The sequence below is a fragment of the Suricata suricatta genome, chromosome 3, assembly GCF_006229205.1.
Source record: "Suricata suricatta isolate VVHF042 chromosome 3, meerkat_22Aug2017_6uvM2_HiC, whole genome shotgun sequence".
NCBI classification, from domain to species: Eukaryota; Metazoa; Chordata; class Mammalia; order Carnivora; family Herpestidae; genus Suricata; species Suricata suricatta.
This window is the reverse complement of record NC_043702.1, coordinates 14,434,559-14,459,442: the sequence shown is the minus strand read 5'-3', so window position 1 is coordinate 14,459,442 and position 24,884 is coordinate 14,434,559. Positions and strand designations below refer to the sequence as shown.

General features: G+C 43.7%; 1 protein-coding gene across 1 annotated transcript in view; it reads left to right on the top strand.

The window, feature by feature from the left end:
* ACSL3 (acyl-CoA synthetase long chain family member 3) overlaps nt 1-24,884 on the top strand; it is a 57,635-nt gene that overhangs the window by 2,944 nt on the left and 29,807 nt on the right. Inside the window, exons 2-3 of the mRNA XM_029933702.1 lie at nt 4,154-4,211; nt 19,793-20,210. Of these exons, the coding sequence (XP_029789562.1) occupies nt 19,833-20,210 (378 nt within the window). The 5' untranslated portion in view covers nt 4,154-4,211; nt 19,793-19,832. The remainder of the gene's footprint in view (nt 1-4,153; nt 4,212-19,792; nt 20,211-24,884) is intronic.

Here is a 24,884-nt window from a genome sequence, read left to right as displayed (position 1 = left end):
ACAAAGCATCTGCTGAGGGAACCGAAACTACCCCCTCAAGCGATAAGGGCTGTCCCGAGCCACCAGACCCTGCATGGTTGATCCCAAGACAGAGATCCACCTGACCTTTACTGCCTGCCTGCATGTACCACCGACCTTTGTCCGAGTTTCCCGCGTGTAAACCTAGGGGTGTTTTTAGCACTTTGGAGACCATCTTTGAAACATTGGTTCACTGCCTTCCCAGTGTTGGCCTTGCTGAAATAAATTCCTTTCTTATTTCACGTCTCCCTGTCCCTCGGCCTTTGGATCTTGTCAGCGGTGTGTGGCCGGGCCTGGACTGTTGGGTAACCCCAGGGCCAGATGCTCTTGCACCTTTGTGCCCTTGGCTACCCCTTTATTTTTAAAAGTCTTTTTTGACTCCTGCTTTCTACTTTGATTTTGTTTTCCTTTCTGGGAAAATATTCCCAGCCTTTTTTTCTAATACATCTAATTGGCTTTTTTCTTTAAGTTTATTTTGAGAAAGAGAGAATCAATGAGCAAGGGAGGGACAGAGAGAGAGAGAGATCTGAAGCAGGCCCTGGACCGTCAGTGCAGAGCCCCATGTGGGGGCCCGAACTCATGAACTGTGAGATCATGGCCTGAGCCGAAATCACTACCTGAACACTCAACCCTCAACTGACTAAGCCACCCAGGTGCCCCTCTCTTTGTTGACTTTTAAATTTAATTTCAGGTGTTGTTCTTAATACGAGCTTTTTCTTATTTTTCATCCTAGATAGTGCCCTGTTCTTGTTTTCTCAGTGTAATAGTCTTTCATATCTGTTTGAAAGATTAGTTACACGTCTTTAAAGTTTTCCCTCTGTTTCCTACATCATCTGTTTCTATGGAGTCCTGTTCTTCCCTCCCCCCACCCCTTCAGTTTTCATCTGTCTTTCATTGTGATGGGTTTTTGTCAAATATCTGGTGACCTGGAATTTCATATTGTCTCTGGAGTTTTGATTCTTATCTGTTTCTAGTTGTTTTTTTCCCTCTCCCCCATCAATAAATTCTCTCCACCGTGGCACCAGCCTTAGCTTTAGGAAAGCCATCTGAGATGCTGTTCTCTTGCATAAAAATCTGGACAGACTTTTATCTTCAGGGATTCGGATAATACCTAAACCACTTAGCATGGCACAGAGGGCGGTGCCAGTGAGATGGTCTTTGTTTCCTAGAGCACAAATGTATTCTCCTGCAGTTCAGAGATGCCAGAAGTTTACTGGGCTGAAGTGGAGGCCCCCCTCCTGAGAAGAGTCTGCCCTTGCCTCTCTCTGCCTACGCATTTGGTGGCCCCTCCCTGCCTTCCAGGCCAACCCTTTCCATCTCTGCTCAGCCTTCACATTGCCTTCTCTGTAAGTCTCCTACTGCTGCCTCTCTGCTGAGGACACTCGTGATGGCATTTTAGGACCCGGCTGGTAATCCCAGGCCTCCCCCTCTTCTCCAAATCCTTAATTTAACCACACCTACAGAGTCGCTTTTCTTAAATAAGGTAACGCTGACAGGTTCCAGGGATCAGGGCCCAGTAGCTGTGGGATCATTAATCAGCCTGCTCACAGGCCCTTAGGAGTCCTCGAATGCCTCTGCAGATGCTGCTGTCACTGCCTGTGGTGCCCTCCCTTCTTGTCTCCTTTGCCAAAGAAAGGTGGATCCACTCAGTCCTTAGCCTTCCTTCCTTGACCTTCTTTCCCTCTCCTGGACGGAGGACTGCGTCTGTCTGTTTTCTGAATTCAGCCCCTGGACTTACGGCAGTTTTTACCACGTCAGTGCTACTGGTTGTATCTGTCTTGCCCCAGGAGTGGGACCTTGCTGATTACTGCGGGCGCATTTCCAGAATGGGAAGCATTAGGTACCGGCCAGAGTAGGCATTTGCTAAATATTTGTTGAGGAGATTCAGCATTTATTAAGGGCGAGTTAAATACTGCGACCTGTCATGTTGGACCATTTAATTAACACAACAAAACAGGGTAAAGTAAGTATGCACATGCGCCAGAATTTCTCCAGGGCAAATTTTTTAAGAAGGGATTTGCTAGGTCATAGGAATTTACGTTTTCAGCTTTCGCTGGGTGCTGCCAGGCTGCTCAGCATGGTGGCTGCACTTCCCCCAGCAAAGCCAAGGGCAGCCTTGTTTCCTACATCCTTGCCAAGGTTTTTTTAATTAAAAAAATTCAGTGGGGGAAATGATAGTTTTTTATTTGTGTTTGATAACTAGTGAGGTTGACTATTCCGTATTTAATGGGCATTTAGATTTTTTTCAAGGATATATATAGCCTATTTTTTCTAATGAGTTGTCTTTTATTTATAGAAACCCAAATATTATGCATATGAATTATTTATATGTTGTCCTTATTTACATATGAAGAAACTGTCACAAGAAATAGGGAAATTTAGAAGATTCCCCCCCCCCCTTGGATGAATAGATGGATGAATAAAACAAATGAATGTGTCTGGAGGCCTAGCTAATGAGGAGCAGAGTGGGGATTTTGGACCCAAGGATATCTGGTTTTAAGGCCTGTTCCTTTTTTTTAGTATATTTGGTTGCCTTACAGGGAATGAGGAAATTAATAAACAGCTCTGCTTACAGGCTCTGAGCTTGGGCTGATGTTAAAATTTTTTTTTGACATTCATTTTTCATAGAGTACAAGCTGGGGAGGGCAGAGAGAGAGGGAGACATCGAATCCAAAGCAGTCTCCAGGCTCTGAGCTGTCAGTTCGATGTGGGACTTGAACTCATGAATCATGAGATCATGAACTGAGCTGAAGTCAGATGCTTAACATACCGAGCCACCCAGGTGCTCCTAAAATATTTCTTTAATGGCTGCAAACCTATCTGCTTCACAAGCAATTGAGCAAATCATTGAGATAATGGATGAAAGTGTTGTATATACAGTGAAATACTGTTTATAAATCTCAGTAATTATTATTCTTCACCATTATCATCATGAGAGCATAAACTCAGTGTGCATCTTAAAAGTTTTGGATGTACGTTTTTGGTTGTTTAAAAAATAGACTTTATTTTTATTATTAATTTTTTGTAAACATTTATTCAGGTCATCACCTGAGCTGAAGTTGGACATTTAACCGACTGAGCCACCCAGGCGCCCCTAGACTTTATTTTTTAGAGCAGTTTCAGATTTATTGCAAAATTTAGCAGAGTTCAGAGGTTTTCCTATAAATCCCCGGCCCTCACGTATGCACAGCCTTCCCTGTGATCAGTAATTCCACACCAGAGTAGTACATTTGTTATAGTCTGTGAACCTAGACTGATAAATCATTATCACTCAGAGACCCTATTTTACATTAGGGCTCACTCTTGGTTTTGTACATTTCACAGTGTTTTGACGTATGTAATGACATGTGTCTATCGTCACAGCATACAGAGTGGTTCTGCCACCCTAAAAATCCTCCGTGCTCTGCCCCTTTTCATGCCACCTTTACTGTCCCAAGTAGCTTTTCCTTTCCCAGAATGTCGTAGATTTGGAATCATGCAGTATGTAGCTTGTTGAGATTGGCTTCGTTCACTTAGTAAGATGCATTTACATTTCCTTCATGCCTTTTCATGGCTTGATAGCTTATTTCTTTTTAGTACCGAGTAATATTCCATCGTCTGGATGTACCAGTCTATACATTCACCTACTGAAGGACATCTTCTTGGTCACTTACAAGTTTTGGCAATTATGAGTAAAACTGCTACATATACTTGTATTTAGTCCTCCCCGCTCCGCTTGAGACATAAGCTTTCAACTCATTTGGGTAAATATCAAGGAGGCTCAATTGCTGGATCGTATTGTAAATATGTTTAGTTTTGTAAGAAACTGCCAAACTTGTCTTCCAGAGTGGCCATACAGTTTGCGTTCCCATCAGCAACAAATGAGTTCCTCTTGTATTGCCTACATTTGGTGATGTTAGTGTTTAGGATTTTGGCCATTCTAATAGGTGTGTAAGTAATAAATCATATGCTTTTTTTGGTGAAAGACTGTGTGATAAAATGTCATTTGCTAGTCTGATAGGTGGTGTTTTCAGAAAAAACCCACAACATTTTATGTGAGTTTTTGGAAGTAAAAATTCTCTAAGAAAAGACTGATACTTGGCTTGGATTAACTAGACCACAAGTAGTAACGTTCTCTCTCTGTGTGTTTGGACAGGTATTGGAAACAAAGGCGCATACCTTGAAGGCAGTAGCACCTCTTCCATTGTCAACTGGTAAAGTGTTTGTTTAATTATAAAATATTTCTCTTAGGCATACAGTGTATTAAACCTAAGTGTGTATAAACTGTCCAAGAGAAAATATTTTAATTCTTCCCATTTCGTGATTGTAGAATAAGGAAAGGTAGGAGAAGGTAGCTTTCCTCCTAATTTTAATTCAGTACAAACCCATTGGAGTATGAAGTCATGTTATTCACCAATGTTACTGATTTTCCTTTTCTCAGTTTGAATTTCATTTAAGTATCTGGGAGTTTGAATTCAGTACCCTCTTTATTTTGTGAAGCTTAGCAGTATTTAGAGTGGTATTACCATTTCAACATGTGATAGTCATTTTATTTTTTTACTATTATTTTTTAATGTTTGATGTGTGTTAAGTATCATTCTTTTTACTTATTATAATTTTGCAAGGAATTTTATGGTGGATGGACATAGGATTTCAGCTGCTTCTAACCTTTAGAATTTTAAATGCATGAAACATAAATCAAAGCGATTACTAGCAGCTGAGATCTGAGTGCTTATCAGGAAGCAAGTCCCTCATCCTTTACATGTGTTAACTGGTCTTTTGATACAGATATTGTTCTTTACATTTTGAGGGTGAGGAATCTGAGACTTAGGAAAGGAATTTACTTAGGGTGATGTTTAGTAAATAGTAGAACTAAGTCAAACTTCATCCATTTGGCTCTATGGCCTAGGCTCTCAGTAAGTGGACAGTTGCCATTGGCTTCAGTGTCCTCAGAATCAGTGGGAGTATAGGAAATTAGCTAAAAGGAAAATGTTGGTATACAGTTTGGTATAAATGAACTTAAAGTGCTACTGAAATATGCGCTTATTTTGTATTTTGTGGTTTGTGGAGAGGGCTTTCACCCACTTTCCTTGTTCCTGAAAGGAATTTTGTGAGGGATTTCTTGATATCACCCCAGTTTTACACTGAAGCTGAAGCTCTGGAGTGTTCAGGGACTTGTCCCATATTACACAATCAGTAAATGGAGGGACCGGCCTCAAACTAAGAGCTTACTGCCATAGTTCTTAAAGGAGCAAGTCTATTGAACATTTTTTATATGCCGACAAACCAGTTTTGCAAGTAATAGTACCTTCAGTGGGTCACAAAGTATGTAAGGACAACCAAGCAGTGGTCTGCTTTGAAACTCTGCATAAACAGAACTGTGTACCCACACCACCTGTACTGCTAAGTAGCATTTATAATGCCTTTGCATTTTCTAGAGTCCTTTATTATTTGCTGCATTCCATTTTATCCTCACTTTAAATTCTGTGCATTAGGTAAATGATGACACATGTAGGAAAATATAGAAAAGTTGTTTCATAAACAAAAGATCAAACGTTACTAGTGGTAGAAACCAAGCTATAATTTGCTTATTCCATGGGATGATTAATTATAGGGTGACCAGCTTGTCCAGGTTTGCCTAAAACATTCCTGGTTTTATTTATTATTTATTTATTTTTATTAAAAATTTTACATGTTTATTTTTGAGAGAGAGAGAGAGAGAGAGAGCTTGTGTGGAGGGGAGGGGCAGAGAAGAGGGAGACACAATCTGAAGCAAACTCCAGGCTGTGAGATGTCAGCAGAGAGCCCAGTGCGGGGCTTGAAATCATGAACTGCGACGCGAGATCATGACCTGAGCGGAAGTCAGACACAACCAACTCAGCCACCCGGGCGCCTCATATTTTTTATTTATTTTCTAAAATTTATTTATTTTTGAAAGAGAGAGCGTGCATTTGTGTGCAAGTTGGGGAGGGGCAGAGTGAGAGGGGGAGAGAGAATCCTAAGCTGCCAGCACAGAGCCTGAGGTGGGGCTTGATCTCATGAACCTCGAGATCAGAGATGGTGATCTGAGCCAAAACCAAGAGTTGGATGCTTAACTTACTGAGCCACCCATGTGCCCTAAAACTTTTCCTGGTTTTAGTACTGACAGTCCTGTGCCCCGGGAAACCCCAAAGTCTGGGCAAGTCAGAGTGGTTGGTCATCCTAATTAATTGTCACACTTTGTGGTCGACTGGAGATGGGAGTATGGTTGTCATACAAAACAGAAGGCACTCACTTAAACCTGAATGTCAGATAACAATTGAACAATTAAAAATTAAAAAAAAATTTATTATTCGTGAGAGAGAGAGTATGAGTGAGGGAGGGAGAGAGAATTCCAGGCTCTGCACTAACAGGGCTTGAACCCATAAATTGTGAGATCCTGACTTGAGCTGAAATCAAGAGTCAGCCGCTCAACCAACTGAGCCACCCAGGCGTGCCTGAGTGAGTTTTTACTGCATGTTCCAGATGCTGCGTGGGACACGGGTACACTAAAATTTGTTCTTTGTTTACCTGAGATTCAAGGTTAACTGGCTCGCCTCTGTTTTTGTTTGTTAGATCTGACAGCCCCAAGTAAGAGTAAGGAGATGTTCTGATGTGTAAAAAGATCACGTAGCTGCTGCTTTGTGTAGACCTTAGGCTTTATATGTTTGTCTGCTGAAATAAATGTATCATCTGGTAGTATTTGACTCTTGTTCTTTTAGCTATGTGGATAGAGCGGCCAGAGGTCAGGATGAATATATGAAACCATATTTTGCTCAGTGCATTGAAACTGGTGCTTGTGCGTGCGTGTGTGTGTGTGTGTGTGTGTGTGTGTGTGTTCGTGTTGGTTGGTTTGAAGCAGTTCTTTATTTGGCCGGGAATTTGGCCAGGACGGCTTGAGCCTAGCCTGTCCTTGCTGGATCAGCCTGTCACGCCCGGGTGCATTCTCACAGTCTGCCCATATTGTCTTTAGGCGATGTCCAGAAGTATTTTTGCTGTCGTTGAGATAGTGCGTTCACATGATTGAAAATGAGAAGGAAGTAAAGGCTTTCCTTACTCACTTCTTGGACCTGTTCATTTGCCTACCATGGAAACAGTCTGATCTGATTGGAAAAAATTAGAACTTTGGAAATGGACCTTAGAAATCTGCTTGTTGAGTGTTTTTGCTTTTTGTTTTGTTTTTAAAGCTGGGGAACTCTTGCTGTCCCCCTCCCTCACCAAGGGGGGAGGGTACCTTAAACAGAAGACAGAAGTACAGTTGGGCTCCTTCTGCATCTTCAGTGTTGGATGGTTGCCAGTGCTCCAGATTGATTTGGGAGTCCAGTGTAGTCTTAAAATAGATTTGCTTGGATCTCATTAACATTAATGGTGAGAAAATTATAGTTTACTGACATGGACAGGGTGTCACAGTAAGTGGTGGCAGAGTCTAGTTTACCTGTGTACGTGGGGGCTGCGGACGCAGATGTGTGCGCGTGTGGTGTTGTGTATGCAGGTGCTGTGTGCATGGGTGCTGTATGTGCGGGTGTTGTGTATGCGTTTGGTGTTGTGTACGTGTGTGGTGCTGTGTATGCAGATGCTGTGTGCGTGGGTGCTGTATGTGCGGGTGGTGTGTATGCGTGTGGTGTTGTGTACGTGTGTGGTGCTGTGTACCTGGGTGCTGCTGTGTGCAGATGTTGTGTACACAGGTACTGTGTACGCGGGTGCTGTACGTGTGGGTGTTGTGTGTGCATGTGTAAAAACCTGTGTTCTATATCAAACTGAGAAAGGTATAATAATTCCTTTTTGTTTCCTATTTGATTCGTTCAAGATTCAACCCTTCTCTCCTTTTAAAAAAACATCTGGCTCGGACATTAGAAAAGGAAGACGGGATGAAAGTAGATTTAAAAAAAAATGGGTCTTAGCCAGGGTTAGGGAAGTCGGGGGACTATATTTGTGGTTCAGAGAGAATATTTGAGCCATACTGTTATTTCAACTATTATAATAAAAGGATTGAAAAAGCTTAAAAATTACAGTGAATAACTGAAGATTATGTAACGTTAGTTGGCTCTGTTCATGTGCTTCTTAATTTTTAACGTAAGTGTGTTTATGGTGGAGACTTGCTGAATTTTCCTCCATTCCTCCCTCTCTCGTCCCCCCGCCCCGTTCCTTCCTCCCTGCTCTCCTCCCTCCCAGGGTCTTCAGGGCCAGAATTCCATTTCCTGTGGTTAGAATAAACACAAGCTTAGTAGTTTTCTTAAAAAGAAAAGGACATAACTCTAATTTCCTCATAAAATCTCCTAGCTGTGAATTGGGAAGTTAATCTAATTCAGATGACAATACGACTTGAGCCTCTAATAATGCTTTCAGTACACTTTCTGGTACAGAATTTCTTCACTTTTTACTTGTTGTCTGCAGGAAGTACTTGCATGGATTAATGGCCCCGGTTTTTCAGCCATACAGTCTAATAGAGCAGTAACCACAGTGAGGCCAGAATTGAAAATTTCCAGGTTGTTAAGCACTGTGTTAATATTCGGGGTTTTAGGAGAAATCGTTTGTGTTTCAGTAGAAGGAAGAGCGAGAACCATCTACTGTGCAGTACGGAGGCAACCTCCTCCATGAGTGTTCTGTTGATACTTGTAAGAATTGGGAAAAATTCCTCTAGTCCAGCCTGCCTGTTTAAAATTTTTTACCTAAGTTTTTTTCCTTCTTTCTTTCTCCCCTCCCTTCCGGTACCTTCTCATTTCCTCCCCTCCCCTCCCCTCAGTTCGTGGGTTCGAGCCCCATGTCCGGTCCTGCACTGACAACTCAGAGCCTGGAGGAGCCTGCTTCAGATTCTGTGTCTTCCTTTCTCTCTGCCATTCCCCCATGCATGCATGCTCTGTCTCTCTCAAAAATAAATAAAATAGTAAATAAATACATAAAAAGAAAAGAGCTTGAGAAAAAAATGTTAAGAAGAAAAAATTCTCCTGAGCCAGAGATATATCTTTTCATATCATTTCTATTACAGTTTTCGCCTGAGGAAGCAGAGAAGAAGCACGCTCATCAGAGCCAGGGTCCCGCCTCTAAAGAAAGTTTTTCCTGAGAGCAAATCCTAGTTGCTGGTTGCATTTCTCATTACAACTCATTAGAGCCTAGCTCTGGGAAGGAAGACTTCCTTTCTGCCCTTCTTGACCCAGTTTCTTACTTCAAAACAAGTAATTTAGATAATTTTTCAGGGACTCTTTTGATTTATGTAACATGTGACTTTTGTGGAAAGGAGTGTCTCTAAAGTAGTGAAAGACTTTCATTATTTTAATAAGTTTTAAGTTGATTTATTTTGAGAGAGAGCAAGCGTGAATGGAGGAGGGGCAGAAGACTGAGAGGGAGAGAATCCCAAGCAGACAGCACACAGAGCCCCACTTGGGGCTTGATCTCAGGAACCTCGAGATTGGGACTGAGATTGGGACTGAGTGGAAATCAAGAGATGCTTAAGTCCTGAGCCACCAGGTGCCCCGCTCCTGTTTTGTTTTTGACAATAAAGTATTAAGCCCAGAGTGCAGGGAGTTTGGAGGAATTCAAAAGCTTGGTTGGGAGTCAAATGTGTAGGTTAAAATTCTGCTTCCTCTGTTAGTTGTAAGTGCCTTTGGGCATGATCTGTTTGAAATTGGGTTTTTGTAACAATTCAGTGAGATGATACAAGTCTCCCTACACAGTGCTTGCGTTATTGGTACTCCGAATTGCTTCCCATTTATTTCAAGTTTGGTGAAAAATTCTAGGCACATTTCACACTAGCAAATACAGATTCCTTGATATCCCTTGGTGTACAATCCACTTATTTATATACTATGTTAGCGGTATCATGCTAAGCTGTGTTTTTTTCCCCACATATGAATAGTTCTGTTGTCCCGATACATGTTTGGAGGTTGTAGGAGGAAATAAGATTGGGTAATGGGCAAGATTAAGCAAGAAATAAATTGTGGCGAATCAAGGTACCCCTCTGGAGCATTTTCTCGTCTCTTCTCCTGGGATGTTCTCTCTGCTCCCAGTGAATTTGTAGGAGAATTTCTAAGTGTTGGGCTTCTATCCCTGTTCTGGAAGTTGAAGCTTTCAGGTGTATTTTGGAGGGAAGTAGTAGGTGGGCAGAAAGACCTGCTGTGTTAGCAGAGTCGTGTAATGGTGTTACTGGCCTCCTCCCTCCTGTGAACCCTGTAGACTTCTCGGATTCTGAGCTAGACTGCCGTATCCGTTGTTCAGTCCTGCAGCTCTTGGCGATTAATGGTTTGGGATACCACTGTGGTAGATCTCTCCTGTGCCTAAGAGGTTCTTGAAGTCTCTGTAGGTAGATGCAACCAGATCTAAGCAGGCAGGACCATTTTACTATACTAGTATGAACATGGTCCCTGTGGCAGCCTGCTTACTGGTTTTCCCCTCCCCACAACACGGGCATTTACAGGCTTTTTTCCTATTACTAGAACACGTGTTGTCTGTGGAAGCTTTTCATATGACTTGTAACTTTTTTTTTCTTTGCATTTGAGGAAAAGTGGGGAGTTTATAGAGGTTGTATGACTATGATAATATTCCTTAATAACAACTTAAAACATAAATCTTTTTAAAGCTTTTTTTAAAGTTGATTTGATTTTATTGTTTATTTTGAGAGCGAGAGAGCGGGAGGAAAAGAGAGAATCCCAGGCGGGCTCTGTGCAGTGTGTACAGAGCTTGATGCGGGGCTCGATCCTGCAAGTGGTGAGATCATGACCTGAACCCAAATCAAGAGTTGGATGCTTAACCTAGGCATCCCAAAATTTTATCTTGGCATCAAAACTTCAAATATCCCCTGAGTGTAGTATTTGGGGGTGATTTTGTAGATGGGTGTTAATCTCCATTACTTGATCCACAGTTATTTTCAGAACCCCAGCTTCTGTCCTCTGCTTTCTGACAAGGACCCAAAATCTCATCTGCCCTTGCTCTTCCTCCTCCTCCTCCTCCTCCTCCTCCTCCTCCTCTTCCACCACCACCGCCACCACCCTCTCCAGGTCTCCTGTGTTCTTCCTCAAGTAGTAGAAGCCACACAGGGAAGGATTTTTCTTAACTTGATCATTATGGAGATTTAAAATAACTGCTAAAACAATGCAAGATGTAAATAACTTCTTTTGATACAACACAATGGACCATTTACCTAGAATGTTTTGAAACCATATTTCAGGTGCTGTAATCACACAATTTCGCATTTTAAGATTGTATTTGCTATAAAAAAAAAGATTGTATTTGATGGATCATTTTCTTTTAATGTTAAACTTGAGTCAACTTGTTATTTTAATTAGCAGTTCTGGAAGTAAAGATGGAAATTTTTATATTCTCCATGGTGGAAAGTTAATGTACTTTGACCCATCATACCTTCATTTAAATGTTTAGAAATAATTGCTTAAAAACCTTAGTTTGTGTATACTGTTGTCAGACATAAAACCAGGCAGGCCGGTGTATACCTTTTTTAAAGTATTAGCAAGGTACACAGAAGTCCCTTTGGGTCAATTGCAAGTGCGTGTAACTAGTTTTAAATGGCTGCCTCATCATCTGTATTGTGGACGTATATGTATATGTTCTTCTGCTTCATCTGTGATTGATTTAGATTATCTTGTTATCAGTTGTTAGGAGAAAATTTGCCATGAACAATTTACTGATACAGTAATTCATTCATCAGGCAGCATCCAATCTAGTAGATAGAAAGGAGCTCCAAAGAGCACTGGAAGGTAAGGCCTCTGTAGATCAAAGTGAGCAGAAATAAGGAAGTTATTCTGGCATTGCTGAGGTTAAGGCCTCATGTAATACTTTTCGTACAAGGCACAAAGGGACGCCTTGGAGCCAGTTCCGGTAACTTGCTTAGAGGGCAAGCACTGGTTGGTTGACCCAGGTCATCTTTGCTTTGTGAGCTAGCCATGGAAACTTAAGTTTTGGTTTCCTGACTTGAGGTTTAGCATGAGCTTGGGCTTAGTATAAGTGACTCCATCTTGGACCTAATCTGATGACCTCTGAAATAATAGTGGCATGTCCTTCAAGCTTTGCCTTTAGATTGTACTGCTTACCGCGCCTTCTTATTTGCAGTTGTCCATCCCCCTGTTCCTGAAATACTTGACCATCAAGCTTTCTGTGACTCTGCTTCTGTCCTGTCATGATTTTTAGTTGTTTCAGTATCTTTCCAGTTTAATTTCTTGACCTCCTGTCCTTAAATGATCTCTTACTCTGCCTTTTATATCCCTTTGTCTGTGATCACAGGCTAGTGCACTCCATGAACAGTAATGGATGCCTTCCGCAGGATCAGTTTCAGGCAGTCGAGTCAGACCGTCACCTCCTGTGGCTCCATCTTACTACTCTTTTAGAACCTCAGTGCCACAGTTCTGTTACCCAACCCAGGACATGACTGCACTGATCCTGTCTCCTTTTCACAGCCCCTTCCCCTCCTTATGGGCCATCCTTCTTTCCTTAGCTTCAAACTCTCTGATTAGTCATTATAGCCACTGCCTTGGAAATAGCCTTCATTCCTGTGTCTTCCTCCCCTTCCCTACCTTCCGTTCTGGTGCTTGCTGGTAAAACCCTCTTCTTAACCCCCTTTCTGCCTGATTCATGTTTGTGCTCCCCCAGCTGAACTTGGCTGGGAAGCACACAGCCAGCAGGGTTGGTCTCCCTTTAAGTCCGGGCTCAGACCTCAGGTGGGCACATCGAGCGAGCCTGCTGCCTCCTCCATGTACTTTCCTGTTCTCCTAGATGACTGTTTGATACTTCTTTCTCCTTAGTTTTCTTTTACGTTTATTTATTTTGAGAGGGAGGAGAGGGACACAGAGAGTCCCAAGCAAGCTCTGTGCTGTCTGTGCAGAGCCCAACCTGGGGCTTGAACCCATGAACCTTGAGATCATGACCTGAGCCGAAATCAAGATCAGATGCTTAATTGGCTGAGCCACCCAGGTGCCTTTTCTCCTTACTCTTCTAATACCTTCCTTTCTTCCTCCCTCTCAGCCCATGATTTTGCTTCCTAATACTCCGAGAAAATAGAAGCACTCAGAAAAGAATCTTCTGCTGGCTCCCGGTACCACCCACAAGCATCGGTGTCCTGTTCCCCTGTCAGGCCCACCTCTTCCACTTGTGTGCTGTGTCTCACCCTCTCTTCTGCATCATCTTTTTCTTTCTCTCCTGGGTCATAGTCATCAGTATGCCGACAAGCTATAACTATCTCTTATCTGTAAAACAAAAGACTTGGCTTTGTCCTGTCCTAAAATCCATTCCTCTGTAGAGAGCTCCTCCTGGTCTTTCCTAAACTCTCCAGTTGGGCTTTGATACTTAAAACAGCTATTTTCAAGGTCAACAATGACCTTTACACCTCTGTATGCAGTTTTTCTTTGGTTTTCTTCTATGTTGCTTGACTTTGTTTTTTTTTTTTTTTTAATTTTTAAGAGCTCTTTGTATATTTTGTCATGTGTTACTTTTTCTTTTGATTTTCCGATTGTTTCACCAAATGTTAAATCTTTAAAATTTATGTAGAAGAATAAATTTGTAAGAATTGATAAGAAAATTTTGAAACACATGCGTAGTATGAGTCTTACTAGATATTTAAATTAGCAGTTCTCAAACAATGCACATAACATTTACATGGTTGTTGTTTAAAAATGAGTCTACTAGGGTGCCTGGGTGGCTCAGTCGGTTAATCGTCCGACTTCAGCTCAGGTCATGATCTCACGGTTCATGGGATCGAGCCCCGCATCGGGCTCTGTGCTGACAGTTCGGAGCCTAGAGCCTGCTTCAGATTCTGTGTCTCTGTCTCTCTCTGACCCTCCCCTGCTCGCACTGTCTCTCTCTGTCTCTCAAAAATAAATAAAAAAACATTAAAAAAAAATGAGTCTGCTAGTAGAGTTCTCAATTTATAGGTAGGGAAGAAAGAGTGGGGAAGACCTGTCTTCTATTGATATAAGCTTTAAGCAGCTCGGCTATGATTGGTCCATGTATCACAGTTGAGAGTCACTATTAAAAATCTACTGTACTTGGAGGTATGGCAAAGCAGTAGACTGATCCAAGGAGTAGAATAATGTCTAGAAAACAGATCCAGTCGCGAACGAGAACTTACTGTTGAAGATGACATTTTGGTCATTGAGAAATGTGTGGTTTATTTAAGAGGCAGTTCAGGTAATTCACCTGAAAGAAGTTGGCTTTCTCCCTTATACGCTATGGAAAAATAAGCACCTTAATGATGAAAAGATCTAAATGTAAAAATTATGTAAATACCGGAAAAAAATATAGGAGGCCGGTAGTTTAACCCTGGTATGGACAAGACCTTCTTAAAGTGGATTGGGAATCTAGAAGTTGTGAAGGAAATGAACAGATTCTAATTGTTCAGGTGTGCTTTCTGAAAGGTGATACTCTTTCTAAGATGAGGCAATATGAGAAGGCACTGCGACTGCTTTCCTAGTTGTCTGGATTTTTCCGCAGCCCCTTCAGCAAAAAGGACGCAGTTGGCCCAAGGTTTGTTACTTTACCTGGTTTGTCTAAAACATTTTAGAAAAATTAAATGTCTTCATTTCATGTGGCTGGTACATATAGGCTGCGTGTGATGCTACTGAATACTTCTCCGTGGCTCTCCCGACCCTTGGCTTTCACGGTACTGCTCAGCCTGGGCTCTGCTTTTATTGTCTTGCCAGTGGGATTTTGCTCTTTAGTCTTGGCTTTGGTTTCCCTCCAAAGTTTTCTGTCCTTGAACTTAATCTTGGAGGAGATTTCCTACATTCTCATCCTCCCTCTGATTATGGCTCCCGAGTGTGTGTTTCCAGCTCTGATCCCTCTTAACAACCACAGTTCATACTTTGGGATGACTCTGGCATCTTAAACTCATTATTTTCAAGACGCATTCACCCCTCCCTACCAGCCATCCATCTGCTGACCAGCCACTTCCTGTGTTTCTGTCCCAGCTGAAGGCACCCAAACCCCTTTCCCTTCTTTCACTGTAGCTCCTCTCATTTGGGACTTTATTCTCTAGGCTTCTGATACAGAAACTGGGAAAGATTTCACTTGGAAGGCCTGGAGGAACAGCAGCTGCTGCCACCCTCTGGGCACTTGGGCAGTTGGGAGCTGGGAATCCTAGCTGCTGGCTTCCTGTCACACACCTCACCACCTTCCCTCATTGTCTCGCCTCATGTTGCTGCTGCCTTTAGCGTACAGTCAGCTAATTTTCTGTCTTATTTTTAAATCAGTTTTTTAATGTTTATTCATTTTTGAGAAAAGAGAGAACGCAAGCACAAATGGGGGAGGGGGAAAGAGAGAGGGAGATAGAATCTGAAGCAGGCTCCATGCTCCTGTAGCTGTCAGCACGGAGACCGACGCGGAGCTCAACCCACGAACTGGGAGATCATGACCTGAGCTGAAGTTGGACGCTGAACCGACTGAGCCACATAGGCGCCCCCACAGTTAGCTAATTTTCTAAAACACGGGAATGTGGTGTACAATGGAACGCAAATGCAATTTCTCCCCAGCATTAATGGACCTAATGATTTGACTTGAATGTCCTGCCCTTGTCTCCTGACCCCTCCCCTTCTCCCTGGGCACTCCTGCTGTTTCTGGTGCTTATTCAGATTTTGTGGTGTTGGTCCGTTTAAAATCTGCACCTCTTGAGGTGCCTGGGTGGCTCAGGTTCAGTCGGTTAAGTGCCCGACGTCTGCTCAGATCATGATCTCACGGTTTGTGGGTTCGAGCCCCGCATCCGGCTCTGTGCTGACAGCTCAGAGCTTGGAGCCTGCTTCACATTCTGTCTCCCTCTCTCTCTCTGCCCCTCCCTTGCTCATATTCTGTCTCTGTCTCAAAGATAAATAAGTTAACATAAAAAAAAAATCGCCTCTCACCCCCCAGTCCCTTTGCTAATACTCCACTGTCTTGATCACTGTTGCTTTGTACTAGTTTTGGAATTGAGATGTATGAACCCTCCAACTTTGTTCTTTTTCAAGACTGTTTTGGCTGCTCTGGCTACTTTGAACTTCCATGTAAATTTTGGCTTGAAAAGTTCTGTGTTAATGCCAGTAGAGATTTTGATAAGGGTTACGTTGAATCTGTGCGTAGGTTTGGGGAATTTTGTCATTTTTAACTGTACTAAGTCTTCAGCAGATGTTTTTCTATTTATTTAGGCCCTTAATATCTTTAAACAATGTTTTATGGTTTTCATAGTAAAAATTTTACACTTCTTGTTATATCTTAAGTATTTCTGATAGTATTGTAAATATAATTGCTTTATCCTAACTTCCTGATTCTTCATTGCTAGGGTATGGAAATACAATTGATCTTTGTATATTCATCTTCCATCCTGCAACTCATGCTGAATTGCTGATTAGCTGTATTAGCTTTTTAATGGATTCTTCAGGATTTTCTACACAGTCATCATATAGTCATCATCTGCAGATAACAGATTTTTTATTGCAGTGTTATTTTTCAGTTCAAAACACAGACATACAAAATAAGATTTCGGGGAGAGTACTCAGGTAATATCACTCTCCTGGCTGATTGAGATACCTTTATTCTTCCCAGCTCTGATGTCCTGGAAGTAGTAGGACCATTTGGTTTTTTGTTTTGTTTTGTTTTGTTTTTAAATGTTTATTTTGAGAGAGAGAGAGAGAGAGGGAGAGAGCATCCCAAGCAGGCTCCAGGCTGTCAGCACAGAGCCCGATGTGACACGGGGCTCTATCTCAAGAACCGTAGAGATCAAGTCCAGAGCCAGAATCAAGAGTTGGAAGTTTAACTGAGCTGCCCAGGCGCCCCCGGACCATTTATTTTTACTGTGCCACTGTCCTAAGTAGAAAACTTTCACTGGGTCCCCATTAAGGGCACACATCCTCCAGATGACTAGACTGTGGAATGGTGAAACAGAGCCTGGGAATTATTTGGGAGTCTTGGCTTCTCACCAGCTCTGCATGGGCGAACATGAAGGTATTCCGTAGCCTGTAAAATCGCAGAGCTGGACTTTTTTTTTTTTCCCCCTAAGATTTTATTTTTTAAGTAATCTGTACCCAGTGTGGGACTTGAACCTACAACCCTGAGATTAAGAGTCGTTTGCTCTATTGACTGAGCCAGCCAGGGGCCCCTAGACTTTTCATTTTTTCCTTTTGTTCTTTGAACATGCTTATAATGGCTACTTTGATGTCTGTCTGAGTCTGACATTTGGGTCCTCTCGTGGACACTTTCTGTTGCCTGCTCTCTCCCCTTGTTTGGGTCTTCCTTTACTGTTTATTTGCGTGCCTCGTAATTTTTTGTTGTAACCTGCACATTTAAGATCTTTCACAGCATTTCTGAATGCTGATTCCCCCTCCCCATTTCTCTGGCTGCTTACTGTTGTGTTGCTTGCTTGTGTATTTGTTTAGTGACTTGCTGGCCTATTTCAGTGCAGTTTGTTTTTACCCTCTGCTGTGTGCATCCTTTGATGTTGCTCCTCAGTGGGCACAGACAGCCTTGGGGACACACCAGCCTTGGGGACACACGGAGTGCCCTTGAAGAGCTTTTTCTTCAGGGCAGACAGCAGGATTTTAGTAGGACCCTCTTTATTTCTTCCTCTGATCTCCTTGTTAAACTTGTGCCAAGTTCACACCGAGCAGTTAACCCTCTGCCGCCGGTAGCTAGCTGATTGGACAGAGCCCTGGGCCATCTAGTGCCTCACAGTGTGATCCAGGCAAATTATAAGGCCTTTGTGGGGGCTGTGTGTGAGGCCAGTCTTTGAGCTGCCCTGACTCTAGGAGGGCTCTTCTTAGGTTCTCTTTTCCCTGATGCCGTTGAAAATCTATTTGCTCAACTCTTTCCTTGATCTCCTGGAACTACCAGCCCTTACCAAGGACTCCACTGGTTTCCACAGCGCCACCAGGCGTGGGCCTCCCTGTTCTCTGTTCCGACTCCAGTCAGGCTACTTTGGGGCTGCTCAGGGGCTCCCTGTGCTTACAGCCTGCTTCGGCGTGTGCACAACTGGGCGCCATTGCTCTGGAGTGGGGGGCAGGGACCGCAGCCTGTCCCTGTTCTTTCGGTGTGTGAGGTGCGGGCTGTGGCTGTCGCCACTGGGCCTCCCTGGAGCTCCGGTCTCTGCGTGGACGTCGTGAAGAGTCTGAGAGGGGACGGCTGGCGCCCTGTGTCCTTGGCCTGCTGGGCCTGCGGTCTAACTTCCTCACAGCTCTTGGCCACGTTTGCCTGGAATAGAGTTTCTACAGACAGCATGGACTTTGGGGTAGGAGATGAGCATGCTGGAAGTCATACCCCTGGGTTTGAAGCTGGGTGGGGTCATTTGTAGTTTGTTTCAGTTTAGTTTTTCCAAAAATGATGTTCCTACCGTCCCGCCACACAAAGGAGTGTCTGCTCTGAGGTGCTCCTCTTCTCTCAGGCCCGTGGCCCCCTCTCTCTCTTCCTCGTAAGTCTCTGCTCACATATCACCGGCCCTCGAGCAGGTCTCTCCCGCAGAGAAACGGGACCCCGAGGCTTTCTTCGTCTTGGAAGCAACCTTCCTTGTGCCGGCACAGGCTCAGTGGGTCCGCACCCGAAAAACTGAGCCCCGAGTGCAGCGGGGTGTCTGTAGGCTTTTGTACAGTTTCTGTTTCTTTGCCTCCCATATATTGTGTCGCATATTGTCTGATTGGACAAGTTACAGAGTCATGTCACAGCTATGCACGCGTGTGGAGGAGTTCATTGGGCCACAAGCATGTCACCTGCCTGTGTTCCGAGGAGGCCTCCGCCACGTTCTGTGGAGAGGGGCGCCCCGCAGCCTGCAGGCTCTGGTGGACCCACCCGCACGGTAGCCGTCTCCAGCCTTGCCTGTTCACTTCGTGTTTGCCTTCCCTGGGTTCGTTTTTCCTCCAGGCATTTACCAGCACTCGGCATGTGTTCATGGCATGTGTCCACGTACTTCATCTGCCGCTCCCAGCGAATGCGTAGACCCCCTGAGAGGAGGGACGTGGACTGTCTCGTTCACAGTTGTTTTTCTTGCACTCAGGACGGTATGCAACATGTAGTAGCATCAACGAATCTGATGGATGCAAAGTATAAAGACCAAGGTTCACAGCCTCCTAGGGTTGCCATCTAATCTGCCTAACTTGGAAAATAGTTCTACGGGAAATAGATTCTGTGTTTGCCAAGTCCAGTGCTTATTGCTACTGAGAGAGACCGACTGGGGCCCACTGGGAAAGAGCCCAGGGATTATTTAATAGTGGCCGCTGGGCCGCGAGGGAGGGAATGGTGTATATACAGAGCTCTTGCTATCCCTGAAGGAGCTAAGGAGACTCCAGGAAGAGGAAATTGGTACATTTTTGGTCTGGATTCTTCTGTAGGTTTCTGGCATGCTCCTTCTTCACCACTTGGGGTTAGCCACCTGTTTATAGGATGATGTGGAAAGAGATCCAAGATCCTTGTAAGAGGTTCCTTGAAATTAACTACATCAGGGGTGGACAGGACATTGCCAGAGGCCAGTACTAGTTGCTGCTTGATTGAAAACAAATATTTGCATTTACCTACCTAATATGAGTGCTTTTTCTTTAAAGTTCTTAAAAAACGGTTTTTAAAAAATTATTATTTTTAATGTATTTATTTATTTATTTATTTATTTGAGAGAGAGAGCATGAGCAGGGGAAGGTCAGAGAGAGAGAGGGAGACACAGAATCTCAGGACAGGCTCCAGGCTCTGAGCGAGCTGTCAGCACAGAGCCTGACCAAGGCTCGAACCCATGAGATCATGACCTGAGCTGAAGTTGGACTAGTTAACCAACTGAGCCACCCAGGCGCCCCTAAAAACGATTTTGAACTAACGTCTTCCTTTCTCTTCCTTCTAGATTCTTACGGAAGTCTGTGGAGTCTCCCCTTTGGGCCCCTATGAATAACCACGTAGCTTCAAAACCAGCCACCATGAAGCTGAAACAGACCATCAACCCCATTCTTTTGTATTTCATACATTTTATGATAACACTTTATACTGTTGTAACATATATTCCATATTATTTTTTGTTTGAGACAAGACAAGAAAAATCAAACCGAATTAAAGCAAAGCCTGTGAATTCAAAACCTGAGTCTGCATACAGATCCATTAACAGTTTGGATGGCTTGGCCTCTGTACTGTACCCTGGATGTGATACGCTAGATAAAGTTTTTATGTATGCAAAAAACAAGTTTAAGGACAAAAGACTCTTGGGGACACGTGAAGTTTTAAGTGAGGAAGATGAAATACAACCAAATGGAAAAATTTTTAAAAAGGTAAGGTGATCCTTCGTGGCCTTTGTGTCTCCTCTGAGTAAAACGCACTTTTAGAAGTGGCGGCGGGGACAGGTACAGCCTGCTGCTAGTGGGGGTCGCTGGTGCGGCCGGAGACACTGCAGGGAGCGGACCGGACTGTGCCCTGATCTGTGTTATCCCGCACGTACGGGTCTGGATTTTCACAAGCCACTGAGACTGCCCACGGAGCCTGAATGTCTACCGCAGCGTGGAATAGGATGTAGAGCGGTTTGGGGCGGGAAACCATATGCCTGGGTAGTTCCACAAGCGCCTGTGTGTGCTGGAGCCGGTTTTGGGTTTCGGGATGGGAGGCCTGCTGTTCCTGGTTCTGATGTGGGTTCTGCCGGCCGCTTCGTATCTTGGTACTTTGATAGTGGCAATTGCATGTTTTTTCAAGAATTTTTTTGGGGGCACCTGCGTCGATCAGTTGGTTAAGTGGCTGACTTTGGCCCAGGTCATGATCTCACAGTCCGTGAGTTCAAGCCCCACATTGGGCTTTGTGCTGGCAGCTCAGAGCCTGGAGCTTGCTTCAGATTCTTCATCTCCGTCTCTGTCTGCCCCTCCCCTGCTTGCACTCTTCTTTCTTTCAAAAATAAACAGTAGAAAAAATTTAAAAAGAAAAAATAATTTTCATAAATATCGATGAGCCTGCCATTGTTGATTTGAAATGGGATAAGATATCCTTAGAGACCATATAAGACAGTGGTTAAGAACCTGGGTTCCAGATCCAGACTGTGGTTTGGACCTCAGCTTTGCCACTTAACTATGTGACTTTGGAAACATTATTTAATAAATTTGCCTCAGTTTCTTTATCTGTGTTATGAAGATAAGGATTATTGCTGATGTCAGCATTTCTTAGGAGTCAGGCTGTTTTAAGTGCTTTACATATATCAACTTATATAAGACTTAAAATACCCATATGAGTTAGTGTTATCATTGCTGTTTTACACATGACAGCACAGAGGCCCAGGTGGGGAACGTACGCAGTGACCCTGCCGTTAGCCAGTTAGCGAGCAGTGAAGTGAGGATTAGACCCTGCTCCGTACTTCGGAAGGGCCAGCTCTCAGACTTGTGGAGGATGCGCTGAGCGTGTGCACACATGTAACCACACACGTGTGTAGAAGAGCTTGTGGCGTCTGGTGTGAAGGCTCTAGTTTTTTTTGTACTGTTGTCTTGGGAATTTGGTGGCCAGAATTATATGAGTGAATGCAAAGAAATACCACGGAGTAGTGCAACACTATGAAGGGTAGGGAGTACAGAAAGGGCATGAAAATGCTGTTTTTGAGCTTGGATACAGGACTTTTTTTAAATGTATATTTGAGAGAGAGAGAGAGAGAGAGAGAGCACACAAGTGGGGGGTGGGTGGGGCGGAGGGAACACAATTCAAAGCAGGTTCTAGGCTCTGAGCTGTCAGCACAGAGCCTGATGCTGGGCTTGAACTCACAAACCGAACCGTGAGATTGTGATCTGAGCTGAATCGGACGCTTAACCCACTTGACTTTCTTATAACCAGTTCTTAAAGTTCCAGGAGGTAAAAACTGAAGATAAATTAAAAAAAATTTTTAAAGTTTATTTATTTTGAGAGAGAGAACGTGTACGTGTGCATGCATAAGCAGGGGAGGGACAGAGAGAGAGAGGGAGAGAGAATCCCAAGCAGGCTCCTCACCATCAGCACAGAGCCCAGCAACGGGCTCGATCTCCCAAACCGTGAGAGCTGGACTCAAAAGTTGGCTCTGTAACCAACTGAGCCACCCAGGCGCCCCAAGGTAAACGTTTTCTTAAAGCAGCAAGGTCAGGTCACGTGTTTAATACGTATGCAGGCAAAGTTGTTCTTTCCTCGTGTTCTTTTTTCCATCGACGTCCTGACTCCAGCTGCTTTTCCTTCTGTTAGTCATGAAAGAACTCCTCTCAGGTTTGGGGGGAAGTTCAGATAATCGCACCTTGGGATGAAGTACTCCGAGCTTCTCCTGTGATGTTCGTTAACTGAACGACCTCATCCGTACCGATTTTGTAGTCCTTTCCCGAACCATGAAAGAGATGGCCACCAGTTAGTGTCAGTAACTCCTAGAAATTAAAACATGATTGTGACTCTGGACACCAGAACCTGTAAGTGTTCGTCCGCTCTGAGTAAACGAGCGATCTTTTATCCGGTTTTGCCTGGAGCCCTCCTTGTTCGTCTCACTTTTCCCGTCACATTCTCAGTGCCCCCGTGCCGTGTCTCGGTAGTGGCTTGGGGAGATGACAGGCTCGCTCTACTTGTAAGGCATATTCTCTTCCTTTTGCCTCACTTAGATGATTTTTTTTCTATTAAGTTAACTGCAGCTCTGTCTGGAGTTAAGAGCACCCACATTTCTTGAAATTGAAGTCCTGTAGTTACCCATGTGTGTTTCCTCTACAAGCCTGCAGTTTGTAACTCATAAAACATATTTTATCATAATAGTGTCTGATATTTAGCCGCCATCTTTGCTTTTTATGAACTACCATCTTGATTTTGTCTTTGAGAGATCTGGCAGTCAATACAAGGTACCAAAAACATTGCACTTTTTTAAGGTGCTAATGTTTCCCACTCCTCTGCCTTGTCTTAAAAACATCCAGGGGCACCTGGGTGGCTCAGTTGGTTAAGCGCCCGGCTTCGGCTCAGGTCATGATCTCACTGTTCGTGGGTTTGAGCCCCACGTCGGGCTCTGTGCTGACAGCAGCTCAGAGCCTGGAGCCTGCTTCAGATTCTGTGTCTCCCTCTCTCTCTGTGACCCTCCCCTGTTCGCACTGTCTCTGTCTCTCAAAAATAAATACAAAACATTAAAAAAAAAACATCCATATATATATTTTTTTATCTAATGCTATTCGAATTCAAAGATTGCTTGTCTTGTTTTTAATCTCAGCATATGTAACAGAAATCCTATTTTAGCGGGAGGTTTAGTTTTTTCCCCCAGAATTGCACACGTTACAGCCATTTTTATGGGACCGGCACTATTTTTCAGTCCTCATAGTGGCAGACGAGTTTCCAAGTACGTGTGATAGACGTGATCCTTCTTAATTCAGGCATCAGTGGAATCAGGACAAAATAAAATCCTACACCTGTCAGAGTTTCTCCTTAAATATGGCCAGATAGTGCAATGGACACAAGGGAAGTTTTTCCGTGTTGTGTATTTGTGTATGTAGCCTTTACCTCTCTGTCCTGCCCACAGTGTCTTTGTTGTCCTCATTTGTTCAACAAAGAAATATTTGAACTCAGGAAAGTTGAAAATGAGAAAACCTCTAGTTAGCAGCCTTCTCTGTCTGTATCACATTACCGTCCGGCCCGTCTACCACTGATGTCGGTCTTGCAGCTGGCGTTTACGATTCGTCGGACTTTCTCGGGAAGGCTCTGTGTAAGCTCTGATACAGAAGACCTCGTATTTGAAATGAGGCTGGTTGGGGAGAAAAGTAGTGTTTAGATTTCATGTGTAGTAAATGAATCAAATGTGTTCTGTGAGCCTTACTCAAGAAGAAAGTGCCACACCACTGATTAGCTAAGACTGGTTTCCTTGGTGCCTGTTGCAACTGTGCCCGTGGTTTGCGCACTGGAGCGGGCATCTCTGCTGAGTGTTATAAACCTGCTGGGGGGTTTGCACCTTCTGGTTTCTTGTCTATACCCACCGTGTTGCAGAAGCAGCAGCCTGGGCTCTGATAGGAGAATGGAAGGGGGACGTTTCACAACCGGGCCTTAGGTGGCTGTAAGAGAGGAAATGCTTATGGTAGCGTGGCTTCTGCCCGGAATGCTCCCCAACCAGGCTGGGGACACGTTTGTGATGAAGTGTGCCGTCATTCAGTAGTTTCCATGTTTGATGGCAATCTTGAATTGGGAAAGCCAGCCAGTGATGTATCAGTACCTCAACATTTCCTTCCTTCTTGTTTTGGGGGCTGAGCTTTGGGGATGAACCCTAGAGTGTATCTGATATAGTTTGAAACAAAGGTTACCCGGACCTTTTATTTCAAATAAATGAACTTTGCAGCTTTGTCTCCATCGTCTCCTAAGTCAGTGTTGAGCTCCCAAGGGAAGGTAAGCAGAGGAGAAGTCAGTGGTGATGATCCCACTCTAATTTATGCCCGTGATAGCATGGCTTTCGGCTTCATTAAGACCGGTCTCTCAGGGGGGCACAGAGAGAAAAATGAAAGGCAGAGACGCAGAGACTGCTATGATCTTGAAGCTTGGCAAGCTTTTTGAGAAGTGTGCTGTGGCTTTATGAAACTGCAGCAGGCTCTGAGCACCTGGGATGTGCGTCAGCCTCTCCGGACGCCGGCCTTCCTGGCCCGAACGCCTCCTACTGAGAACAGTGAAGGATTCGTTTCCAGAGCATCTTTAAAATACGTGGACCTGAAATAGAACAAATTTGCAAAGAAAAAAAACAATTTTATAGTGAGACAGAAAGGAGTACAAGGCATGCTCAGACATTTAATGATCTACCCACCAGAAATCCTTTATTTTACACACATTAGGAGAAACCAGAAGGGATTATATAATCCTAGTGCCTAGAAAGTGAAGATTTCACTATGTTCTTCTATCTGAATTGATCCAAAAAGATCAAAGAAATACTCATTTCTGCTCTTTGAAATTGACTTAGCTTTCTTCTTCCTCAGTGCCTACTTTTGTGTTATTACTTGCTCCCGAGTCAT